The following is a 26,958-nucleotide window of genomic DNA, read 5'->3' as shown; positions in this document are numbered from 1 at the left end:
GTTAAACAGCCTCAAAAGGAGCAAGAAAAAAAAAGAGGTGGCTCTGACAAATTAGAAAAGACTAACACCTTTCATGGCAGATTTTTTCGTTGTGGGAAAGTAGGACATTTAGTAAATGATAAACAATGTCCAGATATCAAAGTTACTTGTAGGAATTCTAAGAGGAGAGTTCATTTTGCTTCTGTGTGTAAAGGTAAGACTTTTAAAGCAAAAGTGAAAGAGATTAATGATGATGGTGCATGTTCAAGTGAATAACACTCTCGTCTGGAGTGTGGGCAGATACTGTTACAAGTCACTGAGAATGTTAATAGTAAAGTTAGCCCAATTGATGAGATTTTAGTGGAAGGGAAAACAACTGATGTTTTATTTGATTAAGGGGCTAGAATTACCATTGTTTCCAAAGACATCTACTTAAAGAAGGTCAAAGAAAAGACTAAAGTGTTTCAACCAGACATAAGATCTTGTGCATATGGGGGTAAGCCTATTAAGTTGTTTGGATATTGTTGGGGTCTTGTTGAATATAAAGGAAGGTTTACTAACGCGAAAATATATATTTCACAAAAGGGCGACCAGCCATTTAATTGAAGGAAAACTTTGAGGTGGAGAAGGTGTGCACCACACAAGATAATTCTTCAGAGGATTTCATGCATTTGTTGAAGATGACATACCCTCAAGGGTTCTGTGAAATGCTCGGATGTTTACGAAATTATGTTAATCACATACGTCTTATTGATGGTGTGAAGTCTGTATGTAGTATTCTCCGTAATGTTTATTGGGTGATTGTGTTTTAATATATGCACTGGAGAAAACTGCATTGATTAGACTACCTTAAATAAATTCTTCTCCCTTCTGTTTTCCATTTAAGCTTTTCTCTTTGAAATAGAATTGTCAGTAACACACAGAGCTGTCATATGATTTAGTCTGCCTACCAAAGTCCCCAAAGTACATAAAGCCCTTAACATATACACAGTATAGCATGAGTGGAGGACTTGATCTAAAGGAGTTTCATCGCCTATGGAACTATCTGAACTTCTTTAAGGTACAGTGCAAAATATTTAAAATGCATTTTTGGGGGTTAAGGTCTGATGTAAAATGTATTGTTTTGTGGAAAAACCTGCCTCACAAATCAAAATGATAACTAATAATAAAAAATAAATGTATGTTAAATAAACTTTCACATTCAGCAATAATGTGCAGACGTCTTTAAATATGCTACCCTATTGTGGGACTTCTCGATACAACTGTTATTCATATTGGTTGCCGTTGCACCATGGTAAATAACCTTGACTTATTGTGAACATTTTTGACTCATTATCTTTAAATCAAATGTCAGTGAAAATACTTGCCATGGGCATCGCTGTTTTTTGATGATAATGATAGTCCTTATGTACATGTAAGTCAGTGTCTGCCCATGCCTGACTAAAATACTTGTAAGTGCTTGATGAAAGTGGCAATTTAATGATTGCTGCCAAACATGTCTTTTTTTATAACTAGTCTTGCATTCGATGGCAAAAAGGGCATGCCTCTGTTGCTGTAGATTATGTATATTCATCTTTGGTGAACTGGTTAAATCTCAAGGTGCAATATCTTTACTGTTTCTTTAAAAAAATGCATTTCAGAAATATATTGAAAGCTCACATTAAGGAATACATCTTGCGGGTTTTATGAGGGCTGTTGATGGTTTTGCTTTCTCGATTCTAGAAGGCATTTTATGTTTTGCCTCATGCAGGAATCTGATAATCTATTCTATACTGATATAAAGTGTTCTATATTAGCAGTACTGCTGTAGGGTCGTGGACATGCACAATGTTTGCCATCCTTTCTGCTATGTGATCCTGAAGGTTCCATCAAATTGAGAAGCATCACTGTTGTGTGAGCCTGTCATGCATATACCTTAATAACTCATTTTTATGTACATTTTGTTGAAAAACCTAAAGTTTTGTCACCATTTGTTCAAAGATTTCACAGCCAAATGATTTAAAAATAGTTCCTTACTCAGAGAATTTAGACACATAGGGGCAGATTTATGTTGCCTGGCGCATCCCTGCAAATCAGCAAGGATGCGCCAGGAATGATGCGTCACGCAAGTTTACCCTTGCGCCACACATGATGCGCCGCATTTACAATGCGGCGCATCATGGCGCAGGAATAAACAGATGCGTGACGCATCCGATGGCGTAAGGTTGGCGCAGTGCTTCAGTTGCGTCGCAAGCGCGACGCAACTCCAGCACTGTTCCAACCTACCCTATCCCTAACATGGTGCGTCAAGCCTTACGCCTGCTTCAAACAGGCGCAGGGTTTTGGCGCATCAGCGTTGGGAAAGTGACTCAGTCAAATCTTATAGATTTCACTGAGTCACTTTTCAGGGGCGTTCCTGCGACGGAACGCCCCCCCCTCTGTCGACACGCCCACGTGAAACCTGACGCAGGTTTTACGTGGCGCAGGGCTTTACACCGTGACGCATCTCCATAGATGCGTCACGATGTAAATATGGCGCAACGTGGCGCAGGGTTTACACCGCCGCTGCGTCACAAAAGTGACGCAACGGCAACGTAAAAGTGGCGCATCTCCGATATAGATCTGCCCCCTAATTTGAAAATTATGGGGCAAAATGCACCATCTGCCCCTATTTTTCTGAATCCTCTGCAAATACCTTGTCCATGCTTTCTCTCCTTGTCAGTTCAAATCGGAGGAGGTATTTATGCCAGGCCAATTACTAATTTAAACAGATATCACTGAACTCGGTACAGAACAAACACAATAACGACAGTTTCTAAGGAGGTGTACGTCACAAAAATAATAAAGGATTTTTACTTTTCTAGAAGTCATGAAATTTAAAGCCAGCAATGGTAACTATATAAATGTAGGATACAAATTTGATTGAAACATTATTCTTCCCTTGTTTTCAGTTATGCACTTACGAGTTCCCATGCAACTTTATGTGACGTTATGGCACTTTGTTTATTATGACATCTTAACCTTTCTTTACTTGATTATTAGAAGCTGTCAGGTGGATCAGCTGCTGTTCAAGAAACCTGGGGGGATATTCTCAACAACGTGCGATTTTCCCGTCTATCGCGGGAAAATAACTCCGTGTTAACGTAGTATTCTCAACACGGCGGTAACATGCGATAGTTTCCCGATAACGCGTCAAATGTCCGCGTTAAATTACCGGGACGGCGATAAAAATCGAAACCCGAACGTCCAAAAAGTTGCGATGGGCCCAACTGCGATCAAAAATTCTGCGAAAAGCAGCGCCAGGCCTGCAAGTCCCACAAGTCACTATAAAAGCGGCAACAAAAAACACAAACAAAACACAAACAACTGCAAAGCACCATGGAGGTAGCCAGAGCAAGTACAGAGGACAACCAGAACCCCACAAGCCCCACGGAGGACCAGACTGGGACCTCGGGGTCAGGGAAGGGCAAGGAGAAGAAGAAGAGGAACCCGCGTTTCAGTCCGCAGGAAAACCAGATCCTCATTACGGAGGTGATAGAGCATCACCACCAACTGTTCATCACTTCCACTGCGTCATTGGCAACTAAAAGTCCATCTTGGCCAAGGTGAATGCTGTCAGTGTGAAGAGAAGGGAAGTGGACGACTGCAAGAAGAGCTGGACTGATGTGAAGTGCAAATCCAAGCTGCAACTCGCAGCCAACCTGAAAGCAACAGTGCAGACTGGAGGTGGGAGTCCAGCGACACACCAGGAGCTGGATAAGATGGAGGGAATGATGTCCCGAGTCATCATTGGGGAGACAGTAGCAGTAGTTGGGGGACCGGACACTGCACAACATGACCTGAGCCAACAGCAACAGGGTGAGTAACCGCCAGGGACTGGGGGGACGGGGGCAGAGAGGGGTCCTGGGGGTAGTGGCGGTGGGTGTTGTAGCCCTCTTGGGTCTCCAAGCTGCATGATCATTGGCTCCATGGCATCTGTTGGTCTTCAGATGTGGCTCCGGGCTGGGCTCCTTTTCTACTGCAGGTTGTCGTCTTGCTTAACACCAGTAACTGGAATGGCATGGTGAGCAAAAAAACTATGGATTTAGGCCCAGATCTCTGTACTGGGGTGAATGTATGACATTGTCAAGCTATCCTGGCTGATGAGGGTTGAAAGCCCGAAACCGGTCCTAGGATGCTTGTTTCCAGTCCAGGGAGGACCTGGCTTTGCGGTTCGGGCTGGACTGTTCCCATTGGGCACAGGGTCAAGACTGATTTGCATATGGCTGGGTCCAAACTGGAATGGCATGGTGAGCAAAAAAACGATGGATTTAGGCCCAGATCTCTGTACTGGGGTGAATATATGACATTGTTTTGCATTCTGTCCATCAATAGTTCTTTTTGCATTTAACACCAGTAATAGGCAGGTGTTAAGTCCCTGCTGCTAATGCGCCTAATCGCCTGTTTTTGGATCGCTTCGCCAATCTGGCTGGTCGTTGAGAATATCGCGAAGTGGTGTTTTCGTGTGTTTTTGCACGGGAACGCCTACTCTGAATATCATTAGCGTTAGTTGTCGCTTTCAACCGTGGCGATGTTTATTGCAGCAGCTATTGCAGGGAAAACTGGCGATATCAGCAGTTTTCACCAGATTGAGAATAGGGCGATAAATCTATCGCAACATTTGCGGCGCTAAAGTGCCGATAAATCGGCGATAAGTCCTTGAGAATATGCCCCCTGGAGTCCTGAGTTCCATTACTTTCTAGTTCACCGCACATTCATGTTAACCTGTGCAGATTAGTTTATTTCCGTGCCTCAATTGTGTGTAATGAAAATATGTAAAAAAAAAATACTGCTGTGTAGTATATTGTCCCTGTGGAAAAAATGCCTCTTTTTGTGTTGTCAACCCCATTTTTTTTGTGGACAGTTTTTGCTTGTTTTTGAAGTATGTGTACTGGGGGACTGCTGAACAGACCCAAGTGTTTGACCTCTGACCCCTAAAACTTTCCAGTTAGGCCATTGTATTTGTTGTAAAAAAATAGACCACTGGCATAAAAAGCTAAATGTCGCCTATGGATTGCTGCTCCTATTGTGCCATTTACCAGGGTGAAAGGAAACACATGGCTTCAGGCCTTCAAGTGATGCCGGACTCCTTCTAAACCTGCAGGCCAACCTGTAGAATAAACATTTGAACAGGAGGGAAACCCTAATTTTTAAATGTTAAGTAAGTCATCCATGTGTAGGCCTTTTACCCCGCAAGAGAGAGTACCCTGTGTGTCCTCATTCCCTGTATGTCTGAGCTGGTTTCTGAAATGCTGAGAGTGAATGATATACTTGAATGTGGGTGTGGAATCTTGAGTGATAGCTAGGGGATGGGAAGTTGGGCAGAGGGTGGGCATGGCCGGCTCTAGGGTGGTGCGATCGGTGCCACCGCACCGGGCGCTGACTTGGGGTGGGGGCGTAATTTTTGCAAGTATACTGTCATTTAAAAAGCACCTGCTACTGCGTTCCTGGTCTCCAGCAATTATCGGGCATCAATTAAAATGTCAACATAACTCCGGTGATTAATGCCTTCCTGGAAAGTGACGGAGGTTTATCTAGTGGAAGTTTTGACTCATTCAAAGGTAGCGCAGTGGGTTAAAATGACTGCTGCTAAGAATGTGTACCATGCAGATTACAATGTGCATGTAATGTAAATAGGTCAGTGGGATACTGCTTCTGCAAGAGAGCTCCTTTTGTTACTTGTCGTTTGTGAGGCAACATCGTAATATAGAACATTGAGCTATTAACTGCCATCATTCAGCTGTGTGTAAACTGCAAGTATTATGTTAAAGCTATATGTTTTTTTGCCCAGTCATTCATTATCCTAATCTTGCCAAAAGGGTTAATTTGGTAGAAAACAATGCTTGTTATTAAAGAAAACCCCTAACAATGGTGTTACATTTTAAATTCAGTGCTTTTCCAGAATATGGACTCTCAAACTATATTGCCTACCAGTATCGCTAACATGTCACTCCTACACTTCACCCTGTAGTCCTGTCTGATGTAACATTTCCAATACACTGATTTACACACCTATGATTGTGCAATGTGTGTGTGTGAGATGTAAAGTGTTCTGGCACCTTACAGTGGTATGACTGGTGCTATAAAACTAAATGAATCAGAGAGATAGTGGTTCTGGAGACTTGAGGGACACTGTTAAAGGGCAGTGGTGAGGGAATCCATGGCAGAGGTAGTCATTGAGGGGGGTGGGGGGTGCGCCAACAACCATTGTCACACAGGGCGCCACCAGTGTTAAAGCCTGACCTGAGGATGGGGCACTGATGTTGTTGATATAACCTAAGGGCCTAACATGGAATGAATAACTTACCTCCTCCCTGAGTGGTTCCAGATTCTTCTCTGGTCTTCATGCTATTGCAAGATGAGGTATTTTTGTTAATACTGCTCCTTAATATTTGGCATACCTGGGTGGGTATCCAGCTGCCTGCGCAGGAGTGTCAGCTGAGGAGAAAAGGAGGAGAAAAGGAGAAAGGGCATGGTTGCACAGTGGAGAAGAAGAATAACAATCGGGAAGCTTGTCCTCATATGCTTGAGAGACACCATTCTTCAGAAGAGTTGCGTGTGGCTGACCTTAAGTTTACTCCTATTGAAAAGGGTTGTTTACCCAATGTAACTTGTCTGAAGTTCACAAACCAAGATGGTGCTATCCTTTGTCCTTTGATCTCATCTCCTGTTTTGATCATATATAAGAAGAGTTAGCCTGAGATGGGTGCAGACTGCATTCATTCCATTATTTTCATAATTTTCATCATCCACTTTTTCCTCCTGATGTTTGCTGTACTTGAGGTGGAATTCATTTGGAATTCTAGTTCTGAAAGATCTATGCCTTGCTCTTTCTCAACACTGACGCAGGGTGTTTTCAAATCATGCAATATTCATCATCTTCATTCAAGAACTGTAAAGATTGTCAAGGAGGTTTTAGCTACCCTTTTCAACTTTTTCACCCTAAGTGGGATGACGCTTGTCAAGTGCATACTGAGTCCAGGATGGCTACTGGAAAGAGTTTTCCTCTCCTTAGACTTTCAAGAGGAAACCTTGAGAGCAGGTGCGGTTTCTCCATAAGAGCGTAGAGGTGTTGACCCGCTATCTGTGAGCCATTATGCACAAAAACCTTATTTGTCTTCTTCAGGCAACTGGCAGGGCATACCCTGCTCCTAGGCATGGTTTACTGCAGAGACCAGCTGGGGCTGTGTATATGAACTGCACCTGTCAGATTGGCCAGGATGTTGCTTGTGGCCAGACTGACATGTGTAGTTCAGGCTTACCCAGTCAACATTGCTGTAAGGGGGGGCTGAGAAGCAGGGAACCAGCCCTATTGGTCTACGATGGAGCGCTGTGTTCACCTGTCCCAGCCAATACTTGCACTGCTCTTATGTTGTTTACTATTATGAACCGCATAAGAGCAGTGTTTTTATTGGCCGAGATGTGTGAGGCCTAGTTTCCCTTTCTGCATATCTGCTACGCTTATCGCTTCTTGCCTCTACAATATCAAAGGGCACAGCCTACCATGAGGGAGTAGTCGTTGCACCGTAGGGTAGCTTTCCTTTTTAACCAGTTGAATGTGGGGCCAGGCACATTTTGGCTTCATCTCCTTGTCCCTGCCGTCCTCTGACAGCTTGTCTTGGTGTTAACTGTCGGTATGAGGATATTCTTCTCCCTGCCAGCATGGTCTGCTGGTGCTCGACTCTCTCCAAGAATGGATTAGCCCATCCTATCTTACTGTGGAGTACATGGATTTCGATGCAGCTTGTAGTGCTCATCGGGATCGGGACTTAGAGGAGGTCCAGGCCCGAGGCCGCCCTGATGTTATGGTGCAGGTGTGGGTACAACCGAGGTTCACTGGAGACACACATGAACAAGGTATTCAACCTTAGGCCTACGTCTCTCCACTTGTGAAAGTCTATTAGTGCCCTTCTGTCGCTCATTGAACCCGCTCAGTTCGATGTTCCCCACTCCCGACAACGTCCGTCATTGACTATGAGATTAAATGATGTCCCATTATTGGGTAAAATGCTTTGGGAATGGGGAAGACCCTCATCCTTCTTCCTACAGTACTTCCTCTTCCTTGAACCTTACACACTGCCCTTAGGCTTCTTCTCCCACTACCTTTCTGTTGGAGCGCGGGAGCAGGTACCTTGCTCAGTAGCAGTGCATCATTGCTTCTGTTGAACAATTAATAGATCACCTGTATTTCGCATGTCTGTACAGACCACGGTCAACGTAAGTACTGTCATGGGACCCGCCTTTCCTCCTCTTATTGCAGGTCTATCTAGACTAATAATAGCTAAGGCTCTCATTTTGAGTCTGACGGTCCACAGACCCCCAGACTCATGGTGGTGGTCTCGCAGCTACCCTATTACGACCAGGGCAGTCGGGCCACCCTGGGACCACTGCAGCCACTGCAACTGCCAGGGGACTGCCATTCCCTGATGGTTACATGGCAACTCTAAGAAAGCAATATGCTTGGAGGCCCCACCAAGCATATTACGAGTTTCCTCACTGCCACACTTTTCATGGCTGTGCAGCTGCCATGAAAAGTGTGGCGGTGAGGAAACAAAGGGGGTATTACTGGTCCCCCTGGTGCCTCATGCCATGTGGATGCATTCAGGGTGGCACAACATGTGCCCAAATGTTTGCATGCATGCACAGCAGTACCTTCACGGCATGGACTGCAGCAAAACATGCTGTGCAGGGACTGCCTTTCACGTTCCTTAAATAGGCACCGCCGAGGGAACACCAAAAAAGAGCCCCCTAGACAGGCGAAAACTGGTAATCTGGTGGGCTGTTGAGACATGGGTTTGGCTGAGAGGGACCTCTCCCGCACCTCCAAATTTGTAATAAGGCCATAAATGTTTTTACCTTGAGCACCAGTTAGAAGGTGAAATGAGGAGGATGGTATGACATTGACAGATGGGAGCCAGAAGCCATGAAGATTGTCTAACAGCGGTGTATTGTGCATCACAAACTACATTTCCTCTGGTGGCTCACATCCAGAAGTAAGATGGAGGATTAACAACAGGTGTGTCTTCAAGCTGGGGCTGAGAAGCAGCTCAACAAAAAATACAATTTATGAAGGGTCTAAGGGAATATTTTAAGACCTAGCGTGGATATACTCCCCAAAATATAAGACAGATACAAAACACCTATATCCACGGGTCTACTCAAACAGTTAGAACCACAAGAGACCTGAAAAAACGTAACCACTAAACTATATAACTCAAGCAGGCTACAAAAGAAAAAGTCCTTTAAATGGATGGATTCCCATCACTCACCAATGGTGACATGCTTCATCATCTGGGTCTCCTCCTAGTGTCACACTAGTGGCACTAAGGGCTGCAACCCTTTAAAGGAAAGGGGAGCTCGCGGATGTTTTTGTTATATAAAGAGCTATAGAGATTATAAACAATATAGCGCGCTGTAATTAGCCCTACAGATGTGAGCAATTGATTTGTGTGGGAGTGATTAGTGCAGTGCAAAATGATATGAAACAGTGAGTTAAAATTGAGCGGTTAGAGAAAAAAACCTTTATTAATATCTCTCAAAGCTCAAACCTAAAAACAGTGCAATCGACAGTTTTCAACAAATGACTGTCTATAAATGGAAAAAGAGGTCACCTCCCCAGACGGTTCAACGGACCGCTAGAGGTACCGATGGAAAGAGCGGTGCCTCCTTTTTCCTGAGCCGCAGCCAGGTGAGGTGAGGTCTTCTCCTCATGCATCACAGAAGCTATCAGCATTCCGTCACTTGCAGAGGACTTGTTGCACATCCCTGATTACAGGTGACGAGGTTGTATTCGTTCCAACCTTTTCATATCTTATATTTACCTCACGTTTGCAGTAGCAATTATTTTGTGGTCCCGGAGAAGGCATAGGATAATGATGTCCTTTTTTTGGCTGAAACGTGTTGACCCTCTTTTTCCATTTATAGATAGTCATTTGTTGAAAACTGTTGATTGCACTGTTTATATTACAGAATAGTTATAGTTAGGATTCTGAGAGATAGGAGTTTGTCAGATTTTTCCTTGCTAATGACTTTTTTTTATTTTTGTTATTCAATGTTTTTTATAGGGCAAACATGACCCAAAATCATGGGTGTCAGATCACTTTACAGTTAGATCGCACTTCAAGTTCAGATAATAACTCTTATTTACACCTACTACCGGGGACATGTAACTTATAACCGTTGCATGTTCGAAAAGTTACAATAACACACACTTGATAATACTAGACAACCGTAATACAAATCATATAACACTTAAATACAAAACGAATACTGAGAATTACTAGGAATACAGAATGGTTGAAGTATTGTATGACAAGTCAAGAACGACAGTTGATTGGTCAAGGAACCTGGCGTAAGACCTCTGAATTGACGTTAAACCGCTCCGTTGTTACCATTTTAATGAACCTCTAAGAATCTTTGTAGACCTATTCTATTTTCTACATTGGATGATATGCAAAGTTTTGTGGTGATTAGTTAAGGAGGATGTCAAGAAAAAAGGGGGGGTCCAAAAACACATTTTTCATAGACTTTTTAAACCGACGTAGCAACAAAATGGCTGAACGGATTTACATGAAATGTATCAGGAATATAGATTAGGATGTAGAAAGGGTCCTTTTTGTTATCTGATCTGAATGTATTCAGTTGTTTTTATGTAACAAATGACAAAACGTTAGTGATATATTGGGCCATGGTATACTGTAGTACCTTTGTGACATACCGTAGTACATGCTGATGACGAAACACAATAATGTTGGTTAATCAAAGCCCTTGCAAAGTAAAAAGGCATCCATATTGTTTAGACCACACTTTGTCTTTGTTCTGTATTTTAATGTAAAATATAGCTTAGTACTATTTGTGTAATGTATATGAAAAAATTAAGCAGTTTAGCAAAGTCTGTAGAGTTAGGGGAAAGTATTTTAATCGATTTACATATTTTTTTAAAGTTTACGATGTACTGTGGTTCTTTCTTGGAAGTAACTAGAAAGTATTGCAGTACCAAAAGAACAATTTAAAAGAATGAATACCATAATAAACAACAATATATGATTAGAAAGAAACTTTAAAAAATATACAAATTAAATGATAAAACAAGGTTTAGGATCGGAGATAGTTAGCAATGCTTCATGTATTATTTCTACACAAAACCAAATTAAATTACACAAACCTTATAAATTGGAAAGTTATAGTTATAACTTAAAGTACACATAAGTTAGCGCAGCAGTGTGGGCCCTAACGTCGCTCTAGTGTATCGTGATAGATATGAATACTCCAGTGCTATACTTTTCATGGCCCCACTGCTTAGAAACCACCATTAATAAAAACAAACAAAACAATTGAAAAGGAGCGTAACTTGTGTCACAAGAAAATACTTTTTTACTTTGTTTCCAGCCAAGATTCAAGCAATAAAATGTCCAAAAATATATCACATATGAATAATCTGACAGGATTGAATTTTCAGGAGTGTTGCAAATGTGTCCAGGAGCCAACTTTTATTCATTTCTGTTCAAGACAAAAACATTTTCCAATCAGCCCAGCCAACGTGTTTCGTCCCTTAGGACTTTATCAGAGTTGTGCGTTCCAAAACTCTTAAAATTTCAAATGACGTAAAGTGGAGCTTCTGGTTCAATCTCTTCATACAGAATCAGTCTCTCTCCTGAGTGGTATGGTACCCCCTAATTCATATTTTTTCTTCATGTTGCAGAGCCCAATGTCACAAGATAAACGCATAAGCCTTTATCCTGTGACATTGGGCTCTGCAACACGAGACTGATTCTGTATGAAGAGATTGAAACAGAAGCTCCACTTTATACCTTTTAATAATTGAGAAGCGCAAGAGTTGATGATTAAATTCCGGTCCTGAGCACCGGAAACCACTGGCTCAAATTAAGCACTCCTTGCCACTCTACTGATTAATGGGCGCAGCACATTTGCTCAATGTATGATAGTGGGGCACTCCTTTTTTTTACTTTTTTCCAACAAACTGTTCCTTGTAACCTTAGCGTGCTACATTGGTAGGCATGATGTCTAGCACGCCTATTTAAAAATCACGATCATATCTTAAGTACTAGTTCTCGTTACAATGTGCACTGTTGCAAATACAAATGATAACACACTTGATTGTTTTGTTTTCAAGATTGATTAATATTTACTTCAAATTGTTTTCATTTCAAATCCTCATACATCATATACACATGCAGATACAATATTTCAGAAATGTATGTTAGTACTTCTTCATTCTGTTCACATTGCAATATTTAAATCCTTCAATTCTTTATAAACAAATGTTCTATTCTTCCATGCCCAATGCATTTTGGAACATGTGTCCCTTCATCAGGGGGCAAATCTGAAAACAACAAAAATGAATATCAAATGACAAAGAGCAGGGTGTGCCATTGTTCTTCCTTAAACTCAAAGTACAACTGTTTCATGTTGTAAAGCAACACAATATCATATGGTAATAATGGTGCTGTCATATTGTTAGTATCATGGTGCAGATCCCAAAAAGTCAGTGTACCAGTCATAGGTCTGTTTATAATGCACTTCGTACATATCAAAATTAGTGATTTGAATTAGTGTAAAGTTATAACTACCACCTAACCATGTGCCGTACCTACGAACCAATTTATTCCACACAACTTACTTAATGTAGAAACCAGAACTGCACTCCAATTATGGAGATCGACGCGATCACCACACAAACACCACACAATAACATGACTTTTCCATTAAAACAACCAACTGTACTGTCCCACTGACCTGAAGTAAGTGTGAGACCTCACAATCCGAGTTAAAATATTGGGAAAGTAATGTTCGTATCTAAGATAAGAGAAATAATGGTTGCGTCACCTCTTGAGAAAAAAACAAATATCATCCTCATGTCCAAACACTCACAGGACCAAAACACTGTGAAATACTTGACCTCAATCGCTTACCTAAACTGCTTTTATATGAAGATTCCAAAAACTCTGTAAACTTCCAACCGGTCATGAGACCAGATGATAAAACTTGCTGTATAAACGGTCCGAATCAGATGTCAAAAATGGACTGCTGCGCATCCGCGTGTATATCCAAAATAGTGACCACCATCTTAAAACAGCGAAGTGTAACAAGACCAGATCTGATTCCAAACATCAGATACTCTCTGTTTAAAATATCCCCAGTGCAATGGGTAAATAAAGATCTATATACGTAGCGCTATATTCAACAAGAATATAATCCCAAAAATTCTTGAGTCCCGTGTGGATGGCTGTACAACCAGACTACTACGCATCAACACTGGATGTCCAAGACTGTAACTACCATCTTAAAATAGACAACGAAACGTAAAAAACACAACTACAAAATTTACATGCTCATGTGCCAAGTAGAAATACCCCCGATACATTACGTGACAAAAATTCTGTAAACTGTACTATACTCTATCCGTTCTGTTTGCAGCAAACTATACAAAACCTAATATACAACATATTGCCAACACGGTGGTCGGGGATCAAGTGCTATGCAAGTGATTTTGCAAAATGGAGTGAATGAACCTATTTGGAAGTACTACAGTACAAAACATGTACTGCACAATAATCAATGTGACTAAGTAGTGGTTAGTAATAGTTTCAGTCAGCGAGCTGCTCAAATGTTTGTCACATCAACCTCGTCATGTAAAATGGTAATAGTAATAGAATGATGGGTATAACCTGATATCCTGGCTCACATCACATGTGATTACAAGAAACAACTCATATCAATTGTTTCGTTGAGACCCTTTGGCTGCTTAGTATCCAATTTTTAAATTCAAAAGACTTCTCTTTGCAACAAAGATCCAGTTATATCTTTACCGGGAATAGGTGATACGGACTCCATTACCTGAAAATGTAACTGGGATATGGCGTGTTTTGCTATGGACCAGTGTACTCCTAAGCTAGAGGGTTTTTTTTCAGCGTTTAGACATGAGGATTACTTTTTTTTCACATGAGGTGATGCAACCATTATTTCTGTAAATTCAGATACGAACATTACTTTTCCAATATTTTAACTCGGATTGTGCGGTTTCACACTTACTTCAGGTCAGTGGAACAGTTTAGTTGCTTGTTTTAATGGATGAGTCAAAACAAATAAGTGTGTTAACATTCGTATTTGCAACAATGCACATTGGAACGAGTGCTAGTATTTGAGATATGATGGCGCAGCACATTTGCCACACTTTTTGGGGGGGTGACACTTGTACTTTTTACAATTCCTATGACTTCAGTGATCGAACATTGATTGCAGCACCCCCACTCTGAACATTGTTCCAGCACCACTGGTGGTGTATGCAGCTCCACTCTGCGTCCCACCCATACAGTCTGATATATGGGACTCCGTGTTCTTTAATTTCTACATATGAACTGTACCTTCTGTCACCCAGCATGCTCAGCCGTGGCCCATGCAGGTAAGAGCGGTGGGGCGGTGGGGTCCTGTGGGGGCTATTTTGACGGACGATTATGAGGGGAAATTAAATAAATAATTAATTTTCCCTCGTCATCGTCCATTGAAATACCCCCTACACAGCCTCACCGCTCTTACCTGCTCGGGTCGTGGCTGAGCATGCTTTGTTGAAAAGAGTCAAGCCTGAAAATCGCTGCCAATTGTATTGCTATTCACGTGTGTTTATTGGTTTAAGCAGATGAATGCTTACTATGAAAATCAGTGTTCTAAGCCTCTATAACCAATATTTTATAAGTGTAACTGTAATGAACGGAAATTACGATCATTTGAAACGTTCATAGCTGTTTTGATATAGTGAGTTTCCTTGAAATATAAATCACTGATAAAAATATCTTCGTATGTTTTTCAGGCCATTTTCAAGAAGACAGATGTGAATGGATCGGGCTTCCTTGACAAGTCTGCTTTCCAGAGTGCAGCTGAAACTGCAGGTACACACTCACGTTCTAAGGTGTAGTAAATAGTTTCCCATGTGCACAAACCACACGTTGAATCATCACCTGGCACTTGAATAAATGATAAGATGTTACTATTACTCAAATCAAGCCAAGTCAATAAAACTTTATTCGGCCACGTTCTGGCCATAAAAGTACATTTTACGTGGAAGAACACATACATTTTGGATTTAAAACTACAATACAAATGTGATTAAAAGCACGGATAAAATTCATTCATATAGTTAAAAGGAACGTTTCCAGATAAACCCAAATCCTTGCTGTTATCAAAACATGTTTTTTTTTCTACGTATTGCTCCTGATAAAAAACTTGCCACCCCGTAACAAATAGCATTTGCAGGTAAATCAGTGCTGGCCTTACTTGTGCAAAAAACCAATCTCTAAAAAGTGGTACAATATATTTTGCTCTCAGTATAAAAACCACAGAAAAACATAAAGTGCAACAGATCTTGGTCAGAAAAGTTATCACATGCACATGGCGGTAGGGTTCCTATGTTTGAGAAACCTTTAAGTACAGTAAGGGGCCTGTGGATACAATTAAATCTAAACCTGGATAAAAGAAAACGATGATGCAAATTATTAACAAAAGACCAAAAAGGTTGATTCAAAATCCCAGGACATATAATCATAAAATATCTGCATGTAGGTTTCTTAAGTTCGTTTAATTCCCTATCCAGAGTTTCCTGGTTAAAAAATGAGTTTTTATAGCTTTCACATCCTCAGGGTGCAGCTTTCTCGGTTAATTAAATAGCTCTGGTTGCCCTAAAACTGAAAGCTGTCAAGAAACATAACTTAGCCAGGGGATATCTGCAACTCTATCTAACATCATGCAGTCTACTAAAATAATTTGGTTTAGGTTTGGCTTATCTCGAGACCAAATTTTTAGCCACCATATTAAGGGCGCTGCAGCAATATTACCTATAATGTAGCCCTGCCTTAATTCCTCATGTACCACAAAGACTGGAATGCTGGAAGGAGCAGCTAAGAGTTTACTATTACTCATCTCAAGTGTGCTGTTTTATTTGTTTCAGATGGATAGTAAGCTGAGTAGGTTTTGCTGAAACAGAAACTTGAGTTTTGCAGGGAAGGTGCATAATAAGCATTGTAGCATGCGCTAAACACACTGGGCCAAGAACGTATGGGACCTGACACATTCAACTGGATGCCAGCAATATTGCATATTACTTTTAAGAAGTTTTAGAACCAAGCAGTTGCACCATCACTGCCTTATGACTGGCTTTCGGGAGTGCTTCCCTGCCTTCTCGATTGAAAAGAAATAACAGAGCCTGCCGAATAAATCTTTTCCTTACACAGTTTCATCTTACATACCTCCATGCTTGAGACCTCCACATTCTCCCATAGGTTAACCATTCCAAAGTTGCATCCTTCTGCATCCGCATCCTTCCATTTCAGGTTTCATTTGTTGATTCCGACTCGTTCACCAGCAGTGAGAGTCTTACTCTAAATATGTAACCTTATCTGTGACATTATTGTGACATTACTTCTTCAGTATAAATCTTTCCCTTCACGTAGGTCTTTGGGGCCATATCACAATGGGCTTTTCCAGTACAAAGCTTACTAGAGCGCCTGTTTTATACCCCTGTAGGGCGAAAAGGGAATTAAATAAGCTCACTATTTCTCTGAGTTGCTTCTTTATTTTCAGACAGCATAGCTCAAAAAACAAAAAGAGGCGACCAACCTCACCTCGCTGTTTTCGAGCAGTACTGTCTGAAAATCCAAAATTATATTTTTACTTCTTTTCACCCAGTGGTCGATTTCCAGCTAGCTGCATAAACTTGGAAAGGGGTCATTTTTCAACATGAAAATTTACATGTTTAATCTTGCACAAGTATGCCTTTATTTGCACATTTTAGGAATGTTGTTCTCTTTGCTGAATTATGTATGATTTGCACTGTATATTAGAACACAAACAGTTTAAGGTTTTTATACTCGAAAAAAAATATATGAATGAAAAGAATGGTTTATAATCTGTTGGTCGAGTGGGAGGTTCTTTATATATTATTGCATTTTGATTTCCCCTTTTCTCCCAGACCACACTAATCATTTTCTAAGGGGTACCTTTGACCTTGTCTGTTAGTCCTCTAAAGATTCAGTATGAGTGTACAGGAACAACACGAACGGCCAGAGCATGAGCAGCTGGTGTTTGTGAAATGTATCCAACATGTCCAAAATGGATGGCGAGGATGGATTTCACGCTAAAATATAGTGACACCTGTGGACACTATTAGGAGCTACGAAAGGAGAGCAGGTCATGAGCTTCAGTAGCCACTGTTCCTGGAAGGAATCAGTATTGTTTAGGGTCTGTTTAGACATACACCAAAACGTTTAAGGTCAGGCAGCCCTAAGAGTCCTCTCCTGGTGGCTGCTCTTGGAATAGAAACTGAAAACCCTTCTGGGCCAGAGAAGTATTGAAATAAGTGATGTGATGTTGAGTAGCACTGCATAGGCCTTCATGGAGCTTGGTAGTTCATTAAATATACCTCAAAGAGCTTGAGGACTGTGGGGTTCCACTCAGGAGTGTGGAAGTGGAGTGGCACATTGTTCAGGAGTGCTGTAATGCTCACCTTCTAATAATCTCCTTGACACGGGGAGCAACGTGTGGGGGCTCTTGGACCTGAACCGCTGCCCCCATGAGCCTTCGGAGAGAGGCATAGAGAGAAGGAGGGATGCAGGGAAGTAGGAAGAGGCAAACTCCCATTCCTCCTGCCCACGCTACTAAAGTGTGCACACTTGGGAAGGAGAGAGGAGAGCAGAAGCCGCAATGCCAGTATGTAGATATTTTGCACAGTATTTATTTTTGTGAGTAGTAAAGTATATTGCCTTTTTAAACGCAGGAGTGCTGATCTGGGCCGGGTTTAGCCCTGGTGGCACCCAGTGCGACAATGTTTGTTGGTGCCCCCCATCCAAAGTGGAGGTGGTGACCACGACCTTTTAACAGTGCCCCTTAAGTCTCCATAACCACTCTCTTTCAGATGCATTTAATTAGTTATATAGCGCCACTCATACCAGTGTAGGGTGTCAGAGCACTTTGTATCACACACACACATTAGACAGAGATAATCAATCATAAGTGTGTAAATCAGGCTGTAGGAAATGTTACATAACCCAGAGAACTACAAGATGTAGGAGTGACATGCCATCCATACTGGTAGACAGTATAGTTTAAAAGTGCTTGGTCTGGAGAAGCACTAACTCAGAATTGAAAACGGAACACCATAGTTTGGGGTTCGTTTTAATAACAAGAATCGATTTCTACCCAAATGAACTCTTTTTGCTCTAATCTGTACTTTGCAGTGTGCATGCAGTTCTTTTATGGCAGTTAGTAATTCGCTGTTCTATATTAAGATTTTAACTTATAAACTGCAAATAACAAAAGATGTTTCTTAGAAAAGCAATAACCCACTAACCTCTCTACATTATATGCACTCTATGATGTGCTTGGTTCACGTTCTTTGAAGCAGGCATATTACTCATCTGTGCTTTTTTATGAACAGTAAAAAACCTCAACTAGACAAAACTGGATCTCTCTCCAGGAAGAACATTAATCACTGGAGTTATCTTGACATTTTTATTGTTGCCTGGACATTGCTGTAGGCAAGGAACGCTGCAGCACAGGTATTTTTGGAACCAAAATAGCGCCGCCAGAAGTTAACACTTGGGGCCATATTATCAAGAATGGCGACAACATTATCGCCGCTTTAGCGGCAGAAAACTGCTGCTAAAGCGGCAAAAAGGGGCTTGATAATATGCCCTAGAGAATTCCAATAGAAGCCCAGGTTCTGGTGTGAAGGACATCAATCCTGGGCTTCTATTGGAATTCACAAGGGCATATTATCAAGCCCCTTATCGCCGCTTTAGCTGTAGTTTCCTGCCGCTAAAGCGGCGATAATGTTATCTCCATTCTTGATAATGTGGCCCTCAGTGCGGTGGCACCATCGCGCCGCCCCAGGGCCAGCCCTGGTGCTGATGGGAGAGCAACAGATTAACTCTTGTTTGTTTAGCTGCTGAGTTTTGACTCTCTAGCACACAGCGCCCATACTAATTAAGCCACGGACTGCTCTGCCTTGCTACCCTGAGAGTCAAAAGCTAAAAGGAGTACTTGGTTACCAGTTTGGAGGTCCACAGTATCGGGGTTCAAGACAGGAGATGCAAACCACCCTAGTTGTTGCAGTTGAGGCCAAGTGCCTTCTCACTGCCTGGGATCCTCCGGACCGGATAGCTCACAATGATGCCTGCAGGTACAGTAATTTGTGGGATAACTGATTAGCAGTCTGGAGCTGGCCACGCCCCTCAAAGACATACTTAAGAAACTGTCATATTATGCATAGGAGCAGAAATCCTATCTATTGACTAAAATAATCCATATGTCCCAGGATCCAACAGATACAGTGAGATTCAATCATAAAGGACTCCTATTTACCTGTAATTTGTTGCTCACATTAGAAATGTGGCAGAATGTAAGATAAATGTATGCACTAGTACGTACCATGTACTTAAATCATATTTAAATGTACACGAGGCAAAACATTTCAGGTGATCATATGACCCGCACTATCTGCAATTCTTCATCTTGATCTTGAACCCCAGGAATCAAGGCGGGATCTGAACGGAAGGATCTGCGCACTTATACCACCCAGTTTGTCGACTCCGCAAATCCTAGGAACAAAATGAGAATAAAAACATTATCATAGAGGCATTGTTATGTTAAAACGTGACTTTGCCACCAAAGGACAGTCATCTGAATGGTGGGAGCTAAACAGTATACTCGGTATTATAATGTGTGATACAAAGAAGAAATATTCCCATGATCATTTCCAAACGGTGTTGTTTTGTGTGATAAACAATGTGATTGTGCATGAGGCCGCACATGTTCAGATCGACTAGTACCAACAATTAGATAGATGGCTGAGAACCACACATAGTAAATGATTAGACCATAACTACACACTCCTGGGTGCTATGGCAATGGGACTGAACAGACTAATTGTGGGGAATTCCATACTACATAAAGGCGCTGTTCATGGGTGCTGGCTGCTGAGGGCAGTGTAAATACCACTGCACTTGTCACTGTGATCTACAGTGAGCAGAATTCCACAAAATGAGCTTCTGCGGGGCCATGTGCTGGCTGGCTCCCATACTCTTTAAGTAGGGACTTATTTATTTCCTTTTTTGTATCTGTCAGTTTTAAAGCGCCATATGCTGTCTGCATCTGCTTCAGAGAGCCTTGTCCCTGACTCTAGCAGTGCTCATGGTTACCAACTCAATGTATTGAGATCACCAGCACAAAGCCGAGCTTCCTACCCTTGTGTTACACCTGCCTCTGGCTCTGTACCGGACAGCCACAGTCCCACACTGAAAGATGAATAGGGGTCTGGGCCCTGCGAGGCATAACTTCACCCCCCACAGAGAGGCTCCATGCAACCATCATCGTTGCTACGAGACTCATAGTCTGCACTTTTCACTTTCCTCCAATGGTAACTTTAACTCTATAATCGCAGCATGAACCGCACCAAGTGAGGATTACCTGTTAATCATAAACCACTCCCTCGTGTCATGTTATATGTTATATGTTATGTTCATATTTTTGTGGAGTTCACGAACGCATCAATGCTTGGCATTAGAGAAGCACATAACAGGAATCATTCCAGTAAAATTAGGTGTTAAAAGGTCAGGTTTTTCGGCGTCAGCTGTCAGGTTTTTAGGTTCAGCTCAAGCAGCTAGATTTTAAATGAACTGAAGCTGATGGAAGGGACTATCCAGGAAGAGCAGATAGATAAAGCTGGCCTAACTGAGTCTTGATTGGATGAGTGAGTTCATCAACAAAATATGTAGTGTGAAATCAGTGACCAGTAGCATCTTCTTCAGGATACAGTTGCACACAACAGATGTGTACGACAGCACGAAAACAAGGGTATGAGGCGTTTCCCTAATCCTTGTAGTCACAGGTACAACCTTGAAAGATCGCAGATTATCCCCAACTCCTAAGCCAGTCAGTCAGTCAAATCAAAATGTATTCGGTTGCAAAAGCAGCCATAAAAGTGCATAAGTGCAATAAAAATGAACATTACATATCCAGTTTCTCCAGGACATTTTCAATCAGCAAAGATACAGATGTGATAACACACATATTGTATGTACAAATTTGAAAAAATTATCAATAAAAACACATTTAATCAAAGTGCATTGTGCCCTGAGATCGCACAGCGACACACAAGAAACAATTTACATAAAAACAGGCCTCACCATCAGATAGGTGATGTAAGAAATTATACGCTTTAATACAATGCCTGTGGTATCTGGACTTTATAAAAAAAGGTTATAAACTTTTGGTAGATCTTTTATTAAAAAAACCCACAAAAAATGTAAAATTGATTGTCCAGAGTTGTCATTGCATGGGCACAAACTAGATCCAGAAATGTCATTACATGGGCACAAACTAGATCCAGAGATGTCATTACATGGGCACAAACTAGATCCAGAGATGCCATTACATGGGCACAATCTAGATCCAGAGATGTCATTACATGGGCACAAACTAGATCCAGAGATGCCATTACATGGGCACAATCTGGATCCAGAGATGTCATTACATTGGCACAATCTACATCCAGAGATGCCATTACATGGGCACAATCTGGATCCAGAGATGTTATTACATGGGCACAATCTAGATCCAGAGATGCCATTACATGGGCACAATCTAGATCAAGAGATGCCATTACATGGGCAAAATCTAGATCCAGAGATGCCAATACATGGGCACAATTTAGATCCAGAGATGTCATTACATGGGCACAGTCTAGATCCAGAAATGTCATTACATGGGCACAATCTAGATCCAGAAGCCTAAAGGGAAGCAGGGTAAGCATTTAATTGTATCTGGCCTAAAACACCACAGTAAGGAGCGTTCCCATCGCCCTCTGCTGTTAAACAAATAATTAGTGGGGGAATCTTCAGGGCCCAAATGCAAGTAAGCTGCAATGCAGGGTTTTAATGGTTCCACACTTATCCTCTTCATTTGTGCCTGGGTTAATCGTACTGCTTGTGCATGCTCTCTTCCTGGGTTGACACTCGATGCTGTATAAAAAAAAAACATAGGTTAAACCCATCTCTTCAAAAGATTTCTTTACATAAGCTATCCATGAAATAGAGAGGCCTTTATTGCAAGCTAGGCAGTCAGCATCCATGTCTCTTGTGAGAGAAGTCTCTGAATGGATAACCAGAGCAGTGGTGGACTTGTTTTGATTCTGTTACTCAAATCGCATAAACACAGCTCCTTGTGGCAAATACAATGGGAGGAAGATAGGGGAACAGACTGAATGTTCCTACAGAAACGAATTTCCTCTGGCAGTATCACTGCAATACCCCTAATATCTGCCCCTAGGATGCCACCTGAACACATAGAGAGGCATATATCTGCAACAGCAGTGCAAGTGCCCTGCCACCTAGTGGAAATGGGTCACTGAAAAAGTGAACCCACTGCCCTAGATACCTTTACCCACCTTTATATTTGGTACCCAGGAGCCAGCTGCTTTCAAAGTAACCCCAGGTAAGAAAAAGTGCTTGTGCTTAACCGTCGTTTGGAGCTGAATGTTTGAGAGCCGGGGCCAAACGCAATCATATATGATTTGGAAAAATTATTCAATAAATCCAGGATGACCAAAAATTCCATGAATGAATGGATTCACAAACGAAGAGCTTTAGGGGTACGACCTATTAGGACGACATTGTCCGTAAAGATCATGACCGGAAGTGGGGCACCTTTTATCATAGGGACATCTGAGGTACAAGAAATTAAATGAGGGCTAAGCTTGTTTATGTATAAAATAAACAGCAGAGGAGCGAGCACGCACCCTTGTCGCACCCCACGCCCAGTGTTAATTTCTTTGAATATTTCCCCTTTTTATCCAAATCTTACCCCGGTCTTTGTGTTCTCATACATCCTTGGAAAGAAATTCACAAGTGTTACAGCCAGCCCCATTTCTAATAAAAGTTGCCATAACTTGGAGCAGTTAAAACAGTCAAAAGCCATGGACAGGTCCATGAAGGCAAGGCATAATGGTGTTTGCTTTGCCAGAGTGAATTTACCCAGAATTAAGTTTAAATTCAAACTCTATGGTGTCTTGGTGTCTAATCGGTTACGAAAACGATATTGGGAGGGGTTCATAATTTTATTTTCCTTAGCTCACTCAGTAATCCTGTTGTATAAAACCTTTCCCAAAATTTTAGCTGGTATATCAATCAATGCGATAGGGCGATAACAACTTGGTGAGAATCGATTCCACTTCTTAAAGATCGGGACAATAGCGGATGTAGCCCAGGAACTTGGTACAGATGCATATGTTAAATTATTGAAAACATTAGTCAACACTGGGGCCGAGAGTTGGATGTTACATTGAATTAAGTCAAGGGGCATGTTGTAAATTGAAACAACGATGTGATTAAGCATTTACTAAAGACATTAATTCCCCTCTTATAGCTCATGTTTTCTCTGTTATGTTGACCGAAGTTCGGACTCCCTTTTGTATTGTTATGCTTCCACGTGTTCCCCACGAGAAGAGTCCAACCTCTGTGTTAGTTGCTCTTGTAATCTGCCTAGTAACAGTCTATAAATAGCTCCTTTGTCCATCTGGCACATGCCCAGACTTGACCACATCTGTTATCAGTTAGCCTTGCTTGACCATGTTTTCGCGGGCTTAAGGAGTGTGTTAGCTCCGCCCACATATTGATTCAGTATCGAAAATGACCATAAATGGTAATGTTCTTCGGCTTCATGTTGTATCCACCCACTTATGGGCCCCTCTGTTGTGTATAAAAGGGGACTGTGTACGCAAGTTCTTTGTGCTACTCTATGCAATACTGAAGAGTGTTGCGTGGATTGTAGGACCACCCTTAAGGGTTAATAAATGCTGTCTTTGTACTTTGCAGTTTCCGTGCCAACTTCCTTATAGATTCCATACAGGAGAGCGAACCCTTGCGTCCTGCGGGCCTAGCTGGGGCCTGTATTCATCAATTGGCGCCCGTCACGTGGGGCTCATCGGCGACTCGGATGCTCGAAGGACTGGTCGCGACGAAGGTGAGGAATTTGACCGGGGACGTGATCACTGCCCGCGGCGTCTTAGCCCTGGCATCCCGAGGTTTTTCTTCCTTCCCTTCCGAGCTGACCGTCTGGGTGGCGCCGGTCCTCGACTGAGACCTCTTCTGTCGGTCTTGCCGTGAAAGCCGTTTGGGCGATTGTGGAGCTTGGCAGTTGGAATCTGGACTCTTGATTGGTAAGAACCGGTGTACGGTACTTGCTCCGAGTTTTCGAAGCCTGATCTGGCTATTTGAGTTTGATTTGTGATGACTAGTCATATTTTGTATTTGTCTTTGTGAAAATATATGCGTTGCAACACATATAGGCAGGTAATGTGGAGAGATTTCTCCGGAGCTGTGTAACTTTGAACGGCGCAACGATTAAGTGCCATTTTTTCTATAATACTGCATATTTTGCATTATTCTTGAGCATGCCTGCTTTCAGCGCACTCTGTAAGTGGTGTTGCTGTTTCGGAAACCGGTTGAACCTCGAGGAATCTGCTCCAGCTCCCCCAGAGGGGACTCCTAATAGGGATATGTATGTGAAGCATGGTCTTTCTTCCATAATGTACAGCACAGTATGGAGGAAATATACAAAAAAAGATCCTGAGTTACGATGGCCTTTGTATGGATCGTTTGATATACGTAAGATTGAGTATGTGGAACAGTGTATGTGTAAGCGGCGTGCTCGTCAGGATATGTTTGAGTGTGTGCGGTTGTGGGTGAAGGAGGTGCGTGAGCGAGAGAAGCGTGAGAAAGCGCTGTTTGATAAAGAACAACGGAAGAATGATCATGTGCGAGCACAGGAAGCGAAGCGTCGGGAGGACAGAGAGCAGACGGACAGGCAAGAGAAGGAGCGTAGGCTACAAGTTTCGGGTCAATATGCTGTTCGGCAGCCCCTCTATCCTGTCCTTAATAATTTTGATGATGATTTTTATTTACTAGATCGCTCTCCGCCCCCTTATGTTGGCGCATCTGCTCCGAGGCCGCAAGATTCTGTCCCGGGTCCGGGTAAGGTAGATACGCGGTCCATGTTATCGGCTGAGCATATGGCTGAGCTTCGGCAAATTTCCTTCCGTGCACTTAAGGGTAAGGTGTCCGTGGACGAATCGTTCCATACTTGGGGGTCGTGGCAGGATAGAGAGAGATTGTATTTTTTGAGTCATTTCGCTGAGGAAGTGATTGCTGCTTTTCGGAAATATTCTAGTGTCTTTGAGCCTGAAGAAGTGACATCGGATGCTAAAGCATTGCATGATGGTGTTTTTTCTCCCTCTAAGGCTCCTGATACGGCTCGGCGGTTATTCGCCTTGCGGGACGCGGTGCTGGCCCATAGAGAAAAAGCGCGCCAACGAGCAGGGGAGGAGACGCAGTCGGATTCGTGTACCGCAGAAGGCCACTCATCCACCTCTCAATCAGATAAGAGCGATCTAGTGCATGCTAAGCCAATGCGCGAGGCGGCGCCTTTGTATGTTCCTCCTAAAGGAGCGGGGACTAGCTCGGACATTACCTCCGCCGATGCTAAGGGATATTTTGTGTATAATTGGGTTTATACTCCGTGGCATAGAGCTGATGTGATGGCATTAAAGAATGCGCTGCCTGACCCCCGCAAGAATCCAGCGGCCTTCTACGAAGAAGTCGAGGGGGCCTTGAATTCTTGCGTTATGACTTTAGCAGATATCGATTTGTTCTTTGGCCTTATTCTACCACCGGATATGTGGCGATCTGTCCGAAAGGTAGATGATGTAGTTGCCTTTAAGGCTCGGTGGTCTGACCTTGAGGATGAGGATAGGGAACGGAAGCCCGCGCAGAAACCGCCCCAGAATATTTTAGATCTCCCTGTTGCTATTGTGGCTAAGTTGAAGACAATTATCCCCCCTAAAAAGATTGACTGGAATATGTTAGCTGCATGTAAACAGAAAGTTGACGAGTCAGTTGCGGACTTTTTTACGCGCTTTGAGGAGACGTTTCATGATTTTAGTGGCCAGTCGCTTACTGACGATACGGGCCGCCACCTTTTTGCGGATAAATATGTGGCTAATCTGCTGCCGGCAGTTGCGGCCCGTTTAAAAGCGAGCGAGAGTTCTTGGTCCTCCGCTACACCGACGGCCCTCCTGACTATCGCCCAGTATTATGAGCGTCAGGAGCAAGAAGCAAAGGGCCAGGAGGAAAAGAAATCGAAAGATCTGAAAACAAAGGTGATGTTGGCACAAGTCTATGGCCCGCCCCGGCGGGGTAGTAATAGAGGTAGGGGAGGATCTTATGGTCCTCCCTCGGGCCGATCTGATTTAAATAGGAACCAATGTGCGTATTGTAAGCAATCGGGTCATTGGGCTAGGGACTGCCCGGTGTTGCATGCATCGCGTCAGGGGCACACCTATGGTGGCCCGCGAGGTAGAGGGGGTTTCTCGAACTTTCGAGGGAATTCTAACGAACAGGCTCGTTTTGACTCTGCCGGACAGCACCGCGATAGATCAAACGTTTTTGATCGCCAGCATCAGTACCAAGCGTCGGGGATTGACCGGTCGGGGTACCATGACTCTCAGCATGCATAGGAATGCGTTGGATGGGGGTTAGAATCAGTTGAGGTGCCGGTCGATCAGAAGGGCCCTTATGTATCGGCTGAGGTTTTGGGCTCTACAGATCAGTTCCTAGTGGATACTGGAGCGACAGGTAGTGCGCTATCTAAGCAATTGGTTCCGGGGGCTCCCCCATCCGGCTTAATGGTCACATCGGTAGGGTTTGACGGTACACTCTCCCGAAGCCCTCTTTCACAGCCCCTCATGTTTAAGGTTGATTCTTTTTCTGCACCCTGTCCGTTCCTGCTTGCCCCGTACACACCGGATAACATTATGGGTCTTGATATGTTAAAGCATTTTAGGGCTACGATCCGTTGCTCCCCTGCTGGTGTACGGGTAATATTGAATGACAATTACCC

The 26,958-nt window shown here is 42.7% G+C and overlaps 1 protein-coding gene across 1 annotated transcript in view; it reads left to right on the top strand.

Moving 5' to 3' along the window:
- LOC146821928 (uncharacterized) overlaps positions 1-26,958 on the top strand; it is a 477,592-nt gene that overhangs the window by 404,838 nt on the left and 45,796 nt on the right. Inside the window, exons 22-23 of the mRNA XM_085609939.1 lie at positions 971-1,039; positions 14,825-14,903. Of these exons, the coding sequence (XP_085466065.1) occupies positions 971-1,039; positions 14,825-14,903 (148 nt within the window). The remainder of the gene's footprint in view (positions 1-970; positions 1,040-14,824; positions 14,904-26,958) is intronic.

The sequence above is a fragment of the Triturus cristatus genome, chromosome 6 (genome assembly GCF_964204655.1).
Source record: "Triturus cristatus chromosome 6, aTriCri1.1, whole genome shotgun sequence".
NCBI classification, from domain to species: domain Eukaryota; kingdom Metazoa; phylum Chordata; class Amphibia; order Caudata; family Salamandridae; genus Triturus; species Triturus cristatus.
The sequence above is the reverse complement of the archived record's forward strand: the minus strand, read 5'-3'. Positions and strand labels throughout refer to the sequence as shown.